Here is an 11,683-nt window from a genome sequence, read left to right as displayed (position 1 = left end):
CACAACCTTGGACAAGTTGCACACAATGCCAGCTTTTTTTGGGGGGAGGAGGGGAGGGTCTGGTCCTGGGGCCTGAACTCTGGGCCTGGGCGCTATCCCTCAGCTCTTCAGCTCAAGGCTAGCGCTCTACCACTTGAGCCACAGCGCTACTTCCGGCTTTTTTCTTTTTGCTTATGTGGTGCTAAGGAATCGAATCCAGGGCCTCATGCATGCAAGGCAAGCGCTCTACCACTGAGCCACCTTCCCAGCTCCCAATGCCAGCTTTTCTACCTATTAAATCATCAGGCTGAAACAGATGATCTCCATATTCTTCAAGTTCAATGTAAGGAACCAGAATTTCAATACACATTTCTCATCAGCTGACTAGATGCCAGCCAACACACAACTGGCCAAACAGTCAAAGATTCTGGTTATTTTCCCAACTCTATGTTTTCATATGTCATGGCATGAGAATTTATTTTTCAATTTCCATTCATTGAAATTCATTCAGTATACAGTTTGATGACTTGTCCAATCAATCTCCTCCTTCCACCAGACCCTGTGAAGCACTGATTTTGGTTCCTATGTTTTTATCTTCTCTAATATGGAACGCAATGGAATTACACAGTACATACCTTTGAACTTGGCTTCCCTTCACTTACTCGTAAGGCTCATCCATGTTAATACATATATCAGTAGTTGATTCCTGAGTGTTACCTTGGTTGGGCCTAAAGGATTCTCTTCTTTTTGTCCTTCTAGTTGGTGTGGGTCAGGAGACATGTTCGTGTGAGATCTGGAGAGCAGAAGTGCAGCAGCAGTTGTTGGTGTTTGAACATGCTGTAACTTCTCTACTGGCTCACCTTGCTAAGCCGGGGCAGCTCGCAGAACCACAGCTATTCCCGCCGTCCCTTGGGTCCTCCTGTAGTTTCTCTAATGGCTGGGCCAACTGCGTGTCCACAACACACTTCTCACAGTTCTCCATTGTGAAGCTGGAGACATGAGAAGTATTATGGGTGGCGATCTACCTTCAAGGGCTCCATGCTGGAATTGCTGTCTCCCTTCTCACCTGCTGATCCCATACAATTCCAGTTCCGGCATCAGAGGCAAAAACCATAGCCTCACAGATACCACTTACCAACTGTAACAACTGTACTGTCAGATCCTTACAGATCACACCACGTGCACACGTGTGTATGCACACACTCACATATGCTCACATTCACACATACACACAAGCCTGTAAATAACCTAGAAGCTCCGCTGCTCTGACTGAACTCTTTTTTTTTGTTTGTTTGTTTTTGTTTTTGGTCGGTCGTGGGGCCTGAACTCTGGGCCTGGGCGCTGTCCCTCAGCTCTTCAGCTCAAGGCGAGTGCTCTACCACTTGAGCTACAGCGCCACTTCCGGTTTTCTGGTGGTTTGTTGGAGATAGGAGTCTCACGGTCTTTCCTGCCCGGGCTGGCTTTGAACCACGATCCTCAGATCTCAGCCTCCTGAGTAGCTAGGATTACAGGCGTGAGCCACCAGCGCCCGGCTGACTGAACTCTTAATATGAGTCCTTTTGTAGAGTTCCACTGTAAGATGTACAATTTGTTAATCTGTTTACTAGCTGATGGACATTTCACTATTTTCACTTTGAAACTCTGAGTAAAGCTTTTATGAACATTCACACATCAGGTGTGACACAGGTCTCACAAAGGTGAGACACATTATTTCAAACATGGAGGAAACAGTCACATTTGATTGCCCCTGGAGGTAGGAAGAAATGCCATGGTGATCTGATGTTGATATTTTGCATTTTAGGTCTTTGTTATCATGAGTTAAAAAGCCCAGCAACCATGAGTTTTATGCTTTAAAGGGGTGAACTTTGTAGTGTATAAATTATATCTCAATTTTAAAAAGTAGATGATAATACAACAGAGAGACTGTCAATTTATAATCTAATGCCAAGTTTTATTCACCTTTTTTTCTTACAATATGCTGGCATTCAAAATATACCTCATAAGTAACTCATGCATACAATAGGCACTCTAAAATATTATAATTTAATAAGTATTCTTTAGAATGACTAAAAATACTGATGTAAAATCCCAGTTGAGAAGTGTATAATCCCATAGTAGACAAAATATATAACTTTACAATAAACATTTTTGTAAGAATTAGCCCAAAAGAGGGGACACTTAAACTTTGGAAATTAAAAAATAAAGAGTAAAAAGCAAGATGAAATATACCACTCACATCTGTAGACAATGGTCCCTGGATTGGCGGTGCTTAGACCAAGGGCTGCCTGCACCCATGGTCCTAAGAGCAGAATCTTGAGTTAAGAAGATAATTCTGTACCTTCTTAGCTGGAAATGCTGTAGGAAAATGAAAGCAATAGCCTGGGAGATGTTTTAGCTACATGGTTACATGAACACACACAAAAAACGAAAATAAAAATTAAATAAGTATCTTATTCTCAACTTAAAAAAAAGCAGTCCTTTTCATCTTCAACAGCAAGAACAGTCTATAAGTAAGCATGAAGTCACTTTTACAGAAGCTATGCTAAGTTCTGTGGGAAATGCTTTGGGAGAGATAAAAGAATCTTAGTTCAAATATTAATAGGTCATCCAAGGCTTTACCAAACCAAATGAGGAGACTGTACCACTCATAATGAAGTATCTTCTATTTTGCAACTATGAATTTCACTCCAACTTGAAAAAAATTATAGCACTATTATGACAAGGAAGAGTTAAAAGCAAGCAAATGCTGAAGTAAACAAATACTTTATAGCCAAAAAATAACAATGCCTACTGACTATATTTTTTAAATGACATAATTCTATAAAAATTTAAATAATCTGACCAGATCAATACATGGAAATACATATAAAATATTATTAAGTGAAAAAACAAAACTAGAAATATAAAATGATTATAACTGTGTAAAAGTAAATATATTACAGTAACAAAAATGAAATGGATTTAAATAGATAAGAACAGAAACAGATTCAAATATGAATTAGTGTTTTTTGTTTGTTGTTTAAGATTGTAACAAAAGAAAAAAATAGATTATTATTTTAGGTAAAATTATACTCCTAAACAATAAATAGGGAACTATATGTGGACTCCTGTAACAGAGATTTTTTAAACCATGACTTATATTTCAAGTGTATCTTATGGCAGGAGAACAGCCTACATTGGCTGATACTCATTTAACTTTGTGGACGACTTGTACATTTATGATTGCCCTTCTTAAACATTAAAGACAGCATAAAGCACTGTCCCATTAAGAAAACTAAGCAGCATGCTAACAAAAATCTAATAATTAGTTTTGCTCCTACAAAAAGCTGACAGATGGCTTTTAAAAAACTAATTCTATATACATATTTTACATAACATATTTATGCTATAAATATTTTTGAAGAATGGCTTTTATATAATTGTTTATTTCAATATATGTCTTATTAGTTTCATTGCTAGTTATGCAAATACCCAGTTTTTCATATCTGTATTGAAAATTATTCTCTACGAGACTTAGAAAATGGTTAATTTCTTGGATAAAACATAGCATATTTAGAAGTCCGAAAGCCAAGCAAATCCCTTATTTCATTCCGGAACTTGGACAGGTCTTGGCGCAGCTCATTTAGGTTCTCCACAGTGGCCTGATCTGTGCTCTGCATCCTCTGTCTCATGGAGGTCAAATACCGATGCACTAAGCAGCACATCACTTTCTGGTAGTTCTCATCTCTCTTTTGTTTCAAGTTTCTCCATTCCTTCAAAACAGACAATACAGTCATACTAATGACATGCTGCATGTGTATTTATGTGTATAGGTATGTGTGTATATATTTATACATGAATAAATATACACATACATATACAGATATACCTAGCCTTTACTTTGCGGGGGCGCAGGTACTGAGCTTTGAACTCAGCACTCAGTTTCACTCAATTTTCTTGCTCACAGCTGGACACTCTACCACTTGTGCCACACTTTCAGTCTGGTTTTTTGCTGGTTATTTGGGAGACTGAATCTCCTGGATTTTTCTGCCTGTGAGTGTCTGGATCTCAGCCTCCTAAGTAGCGCACCACCAATGTGTGGCCAATACATTTTGTAAAAAGTCACAGATACAAGTATATCAATTTCCCCTTTCTTACTTTTCCCTTCCTCCTTCCTTTACTGTTTTTGAAGGAGTCTCTCTATAACCCACACTGGTCTCAAACTCAAGGTTCTGCTACTTTGGCTTCCAGAGCTGCTGAGATTACAGTCATATACTATATCTTTATTAGAGGACAGTTTTGCCATGATGTGGTCTGAAATAATATTCAACACTTGCTTAAAATAAATGTAGGCTGAATATTTAATTCAATATCCTTTTATGGTTATCTTGATTTTAAAAATTAGTCTTAGAAACCCTCAATTTATCCAGTGACTTGCTGTCCCACAGGGCACATATGACTCACTATAACCTGTGCGCTGAGGTTTTTACAAATAATGTGTGGAATGAATTTTATGATTGGCAATTTAAAAATTTTGAGCCCCAACTAAGCAAAAATTTACCTTACTAAAAATTCCATGATTTTTCACAAGTAGGCCTACATTACAATGAATATTATTCAAGTTACAGTGATAATAAAAGTTCACTGGACTTCTTCTTTCTTGTCATGTCACTGCCTATCTCTGACTTTTGTTTTGACTTACAAAGTATGGTACATTTACTCCCTGGCCTTTTATAGAAAAAATGTGCCAGTCTCTGGTTTCCAAGCAGCATGTGCTGAATTATCAGTGAACTGCATAGTTTCAAAGAAGAAACAAAAACAGGAACCAAGCTTAGTAATAATTTTTTATCTATGGTAAAAGAATAGCATTCTGAATTACTTCCCATGCTTTTAAAATATGAGGTAAAAACTTCACATGCTGGGAAATTTGATAAGCAAAAAAAAAAAAAAAAACTTAGTCCTGTGTGTCACTCTGATATTTATTGAATGTTAGGTAGATACAGAGGGGTTCAGAAGTAGGGAAAACAGTCATTCATAGCCAGTAAGGAGTTTCAATATTTATGTTTTAAAAAAACATTTGAGTTTAGAAATTGCTCAGACTTTTAGGGTGCATTTCAAAGTTCTAATTCTTACCTTTAAACTGTTTTGCCGCTTGACCTTCCCTTTTGAAGTGTGAGAGCAAATCCACTTACTGAGGCTGCTGATCATGTAGCAGATGGTCTTTGGTGAAGGAATGATGTTGAAGGGTGGCGGAAGTGTACACTTGTCATCAAAGTAGCTAAGCCATAGTTTTGCTCGGGCGAACTTCCATTCCTTGTCTTCATGATTCTGTAAGAGTAAGGGAAGAACAGTACAGAGTAAGAACGCACATGCGTGAGGGTACACACACACACACACACACACACACACACACACACACACACACACACACACACACACACACACACACACACACACACACACACACACACACACACACACACACACACACACACGCAGGCAGGAGGAAAAAGGGAGTTAATGTTTAAAACTGTCTAAATGCTCTTTCTATATATTTGGCAGATAAAAAAAACTGGTTCAAGACTTGAAATTATCATACATTTCAAAAATCCATATTTAACTTCGAAATGATGGTATTTCTCAGGTCTCATCACCTTTATTTCATGTATTTGATATGATCTGGAAGCACAGAAGGCCTTAGAGAATGGATACTCACTGCTATCAACTGAAAGCTTTTGTGAAGCATGGCGACCAGCAACTTGGTAAGGACGATGACAACCACAACGTTGTAAGTGCCAACAATCACGGCGCCGACAAAGGACTGCAGCTCTTCTCCATAGCTGAACCTTGTGACAAAGATTGCCACATGGGCTAGGGAGAAAATATACCAGAACAGAGCAAAGCAAGTGCCGATGAACCTGGCAAGACAAGTATACTTCTGTTTAAAAGGAAATTGAAGTAACAAGTACCAAACATATATAATTCATTTGATCAAAATCATACAAGTGAAGGATTAATCATCTTTGAATAGTCCTTTATAAAAATAAATTAGCCAGGTGCCAGTGGCTCACACCTGTAATCCCAGCTACTCAGTAGGCTGAGATCTGAGGATCATGGTTTGAAGCCAGTCTGGGCAGAAAAGTTCATGAGACTCTAATCTCCAATAAACTACTCAGAAAAAGCCAGAAGTGGCACTGTGGCTCAAGTAGTAGAGCAATAGCCTTGAACACAAAGAGGCCCAGTGACAGCACCAAGGCCCTGAGTTCAAGCCCCAGGAGAGGCAAACATAAATAACTGAAAATAAAAAATATAAATAAATGAAATTAATTCCCAGAGCACCGATATGGCTTGTTTTGAACAAAGAAACAAACTCAAAAGGTCATAAATTATTCCTGTGTTTTACTTCTGTGCTTCCTGTGGAAGCACAGCAGCCTAGGTGGTAGCTAGTTTAGGTTTTGTCACTCTTCCACTCAAATACTTAAAATTGCTTTCAATCACAATTTAACCCCAAATCCTTCCGGGAGGTAACAAAATTCCATGATCCTGCCCTCCTCTCCTACCTATCCTTCTCCCTTCTGATTCACCATGTTTCCTTCCTACTGGCTTTGTCTTGAACAGGCCAGTTGGGCTCCCACTGCTGGAAGGTGGCTCTCCAAGTTCCTTCTGCTTGTGATTATTCATTTTTCAGTCCCCTCCTTGATGGCCAGTTCCTTCACCAGCTTTCCCTGAATCTCACACAACTGGAACCTCTACAAACAAGTTCCTTAGCCCAAGCTTGAACTGTCCTTTCAGCCCTTATATTAATATGTATTTGATTAAATCTTTTCACTGCATGTGTCCCAGTGTAAGCTCCACTAAGATCATTCTGCTCACAAAGACTTCAGTCAGTTGGGACATTCAACTGTGTTAAATGAACACAAACTCATCAAATTTTATATTATAATTTTTTTTGTTGATCATGAAGCTTGAACTCTGGGCCTGGGCACTGTCCCTCAGCTCTTCAGCTCAAGATAAGCGTTCTACCACTTGAGCCACAGCACCACTTTCGGTTTTCATGGTTTATTGGAGATAAGAGTCTCATGGATTTTCCTGCCTCAGCTGGCTTTGAACCTCGATCCTCAGATATCAGCCTCCTGAGTAGCTAAGATTACAGGCATGAGCCACCACAGCCCGGCCAAAGTAAATTTTTGAAAGAAAAATTGAAGCTCTTGTTTCTGTAGTCACTAATTCATAGAGAATTTGGCACTGAAATATATTTAGTAGAAATACTTTGAAAGACACTCACGAATGGAAAGTATCATTGCTTTGCTGTTCACAAAAGATGCCCACACAGTCCTTCTGTTCTTTTGGTGTGTAGCCTTTATCATAGAGTTGTGTCAGTCCAATTGTGAAGGAAAACAAAACGAGAAGGAACATCCCGAGAAATTTTCCAAAATCTTGCAACATTTGTCCCATAGAAATCTGTGGAATGTATTACACAGGGGTGCTGATAGTAACATTATTGGAAACCTGATATTACATCTGAGATTACCCATCAGTACAAGGAAGACAAACACACATTCCACAGGCCATCTCCTTTATTCCACTGGCTGAGGAACTTCAACACCTTGAGAACATGGAAAATCAAGCTGCTTCACAGTACATCATTCTAGCAAGGCCAGCACTGAGTGCTGGATGGTACCATCCTTGAATGTAGACCATGCCTATGGAGACTTTGCTGCTGTGGGGGTGGAGGCAGAGACATACTTAAGTATATATGGAGATGTGTGTGTATGTACTGACAGGGTCTCACTTGATGATTCAGGATAGCTTCAACCTTGTGAGATCCTTCTACCTCAGCCTCCCAAGAGCTGAGATTACAGGCTAGGTCAATCATGTCTGTTTAAGGCCATGCTATTTGACTGGGGCTTGAATAGTATGATTTTAGTCTGCTGTGTGCCAGAAAAGCTACACAACCATTTATAAATAAATAAAAAATATTGAGGTGTTACAAAGATCACATCTTTGATCTGTTGGTATTATTTCTAGAGTCTTATCCATAGGAAATAATCTATCAGAGCCAAATTGTCTCACATACAGTATTACACAGAAGAGTAAAAACAATCTATATATATTTGGTGGGGAAAAGCTTGATATCATAAGGCTCATTATGTTGTGCTGACAATAAGGAACAGTAATGATCACAATTTCTACTCATTCTATTCCCAACCTTCCAGAATAAAAGTTCTATCTTTGTAAGCAACACATGCTCAAAACTCAGGTCAACATATGTATATCTACATAAATATCTACATAAAGGGCCTGGGAAGGTGGCTCAGTGGTAGAGCACATGCCTTACATGCTTGAGGCCCTGGGTTCGATTCCTCAGCACCACATAAGCAAAAAGAAAAAAGCCGGAAGTGGCCCTGTGGCTCAAGTGGTAGAGTGCTAGCCTTGAGCTGAAGAGCTGAGGGACAGCGCCCAGGCCCAGAGTTCAGGCCCCACGACCGGACCCAAAAAAAAAAAAATCAGTATCTACATAAAATCCTCAATAAAATGCCATCAAACCAAACTCAATAGCACATTAAGAAACTCATACAGCTGGGCATTGGTGGCTCACAACTGTAATCCTAGCTACTCAGGAGGCTGAGATCTGAATATCATGGTTCAAATCCAGCCAGGAAAGTCTGTGAGACTCTTATCTCCAATAAACCACCCAGAAAACTGGAAGTGGTACTGTGGTAGACTGCTAGCCTTGAGTTGAAGAGCTAAGGGGCAGCACTCAGGCCCAGAGTTCAAGTCCCACACCGACAAAAAGAAAAAAAATAAAGCACATACAGTGACCAGACCTGGTTGCACTTGCCTGTAATTCCAGGAAGTTGGAAGAAAGAGATTGGGAGGATTATGGTTTGAGGCCAATCCAGGCAAAAGGTTTAGTGAGAGAGGAGGCTAATGGGCCACAACTTTAAATAAAGTCTGAATTCCTGAAAGCCAGGCATTATTATTATTATTAGAAGCAAAGCAGATGAAAAGCTGTATCCTTCTAATTGTTCATTGTTTAGTCTTCACATCATGACAGAATAGAGTTTCAATGGATAAGTAGAGAGATGTAATATTAATGGCATATAATGATAAATGATCTCTAAGAAAGTTTTAGGTGTTTACCTGTAAGGGACCCAGGACAGAGCTGGTGGTATACATAAAAAAAAGACGGAGATAACTCAGCACATTTGCAAAGGCAAACAGCCCTTCTGCCACCAGGGTCGGATGGAAGGCATCCCAGTCCTTGCGATCAGCGAAGTCATGAAACTGCAGTCAGGAAGAAAAGCCACACAGCATGGTTGAATTTAGGACAACAGAAAGAAATGTTCCCATCTCTCGGACAGAAAGCTATTTTTCCTTGTGTCTCCTTGTGGAGGATCACCATGAACTCCTCAGGACCTTCTCTCACCTAACAGAAGCACCATTTGATCTGAGCAAAAGACTTGTGAGGATGGCCGGAAACACCACCTATATGACGTGTATAGATTCGGCAAAAATTCTTAGGCTATAAAAAGTTCATTTTTCAAATTGTCAGTAGCTTTTTTTTTAAAGAAATAAAATGTTTTCTAGTTTTCCTAAATCCTACAACATAACATTTAAAGCATGTATGTTGTCAATAGTCAGCTGGCATATTGAATAAACCTAGTCCTTTGAACCAGGATTTTAGAATCAACTACAGAAGTTTCATATGCGTGCACTCATCAACACACACACACACACACACACACACACACACACACACACACACACACACACACAGAGTGCATTAGTACACCTGGACATAGAGAATCTACACGTTAACTGCTTAGATCACAGACCAGTTGGTTATGAAGCATATTTACCAATTGTCCTGAAATAATTAATGGTATACTGTTGCTTTCAAATGTCCTATATTAGATAACAAATTATAAGACCTTGCCCCTAGACTACAGAAGTCTAGAAAAGCAGTATCATTCAATCTCTCTATCAATTCACAATCTATGACCAATTTTTTCCTCTTAGTAATTTCACACTCTGGTCATTAAATGTATCCAAACATAATGTTGCATAACACTAATAAATTAATGGAGTAGATTTTTAAATAAACCAAATTGATGTAAGAGAATCATTTTGCTTTTTCTATAACCTATAAATTACTCAAAAAGTAGAGAATATAATATATTTTACTTCCTTGAATGTGACACACTGGAAAAATTCCAAACTACCCATCTAAACAAAGCTAGCTACTAAACGTAAAATCTATTCTCCTTCTGGCCTTGGAAAAGTGTATTTTTTTTTTGCCAGTACTGAGGTTTGAACTCAGGACCCTACCTCCAATCCTATTAGCTTTAGTTATTTATCAGATAATCTTGCTTTTTTGCCTAGAATGACTTCAGATTACAGTCCTTCTACATATCTGGAATTACAGATATGTACCACCACATGCAGCACATTTGCTGGGGTAGGGTCTCACAAACTTTTTACCAAGGCTGGCCTGGACCTTTGATCACCCCAATCTCTATCTTCCCATAGCTGGGATTATAATCATGAGCCACCTTACCTGATGAAAATAAAACTGTAGTAAAAAAGTAAAATAGATTTTTTTTGGGGGGGGTCTGGTCATGGGGCCTGAACTCTGGGCCTGGGCACTGTCCCTCAGCTCTTCAGCTCAAGGCTAGTGCTCTACCACTTGAGCCACAGCGCCACTTCCGGCTTTTTTCTTTTTGCATATGTAGTGCTGAGGAATCGAACCCAGGGCCTCGAGCATGCAAGGCAAGCGCTCTACCACTGAGCCACCTTCCCAGTCCTAAAATAGATTTTTGTAAAATTCTGAATAAAATATATATAGTCATCTGAAAATTTTAACAAATATTAAATATTTAATATACATTTAATTAATAAATTATATTTATACTAGTTTTTAAGCTTAAAAATATAAAAATCGTGACAGAATATATAAAATACTATAATACCATTATATAGTATTGTGAAATAAACTCTTTTTCAGATTAATATAAAGGTACCATTTTAATCGTTTAAGTAAACACAGGTGAATGGACTAAATATAACAAATTGGCAGTTACTAGGAAGAAAATGTCTAGATAGATCTGTATTTAAATCCAGGCTTTTTTTTTGTTGTTATTTTACTGTGTGGACCAAGACATGTTATTAATATCTCTGGGTTTCATTCTCTTTATTTGCAAAATGAGGATAAGGATTCTTTCTCTCAGAATCTAATTCTAACTATAGTACTTACTATCATAGAGTAGCTCCCATCATTCAAAGGGAAATGCTTAAATAATTGAAAGGAATTCATATGCTCGCAAATGGTTTTTAAGTGAAAACATACCAGACACAGATCTGGACCTATGTCCAAATAGCTGAATACCTTACCCTATTTTTTAATAAATGTATACCTTTAACCGACACAATAAATAGTCACCTTGTTGTGAGCTACCACCTTGAGAGCAAAGGTGGCCAAATACAGGGAATTCATGACAAAGCTGAGCTGATTTCGAGATTCTTCTAGAAAGTCTTCCAATCCTTCATACCAGAGTCTTTTAATGTCTGACCAAATCATCCCTGAAAAAGAAAGAAAACTCAGATAGCAGTTTCTTAATTTAATAATAAGCTAAATATTACTTTAAGATTCAGTACTAAGTAAATAATCCTTGGGTTCGCCATAGCTTTATTAAAAAGAAAAAAGAAAAGAAAAGAAAGAGGA

The 11,683-nt window shown here is 38.4% G+C and overlaps 1 protein-coding gene across 5 annotated transcripts in view; it reads right to left on the bottom strand.

Annotated features, from left to right (window-relative positions):
- Positions 1-1,928: 1,928 nt before the first annotated feature.
- Positions 1,929-11,683, bottom strand: part of Trpc1 (transient receptor potential cation channel subfamily C member 1) — a 36,760-nt gene continuing 27,005 nt past the window's right edge. For all 5 annotated transcript variants that reach the window (XM_070005563.1, XM_070005564.1, XM_070005566.1 and 2 more), the window contains 6 exons: positions 11,402-11,541; positions 9,103-9,246; positions 7,244-7,419; positions 5,675-5,876; positions 5,092-5,286; positions 1,929-3,731 (listed from right to left, as the gene is read on the bottom strand). In XM_070005563.1, coding sequence (XP_069861664.1) covers positions 3,504-3,731; positions 5,092-5,286; positions 5,675-5,876; positions 7,244-7,419; positions 9,103-9,246; positions 11,402-11,541 — 1,085 coding nt within the window. In that variant the 3' untranslated portion in view covers positions 1,929-3,503. The remainder of the gene's footprint in view (positions 3,732-5,091; positions 5,287-5,674; positions 5,877-7,243; positions 7,420-9,102; positions 9,247-11,401; positions 11,542-11,683) is intronic.

Source organism: Dipodomys merriami, unplaced genomic scaffold (assembly GCF_024711535.1).
Source record: "Dipodomys merriami isolate MVZ:Mamm:240054 unplaced genomic scaffold, mDipMer1.0.p SCAF_68, whole genome shotgun sequence".
Taxonomy (NCBI): Eukaryota; Metazoa; Chordata; class Mammalia; order Rodentia; family Heteromyidae; genus Dipodomys; species Dipodomys merriami.
Note: the sequence above shows the minus strand (reverse complement) of the source record. Positions and strands in the feature narration are given on the sequence as shown.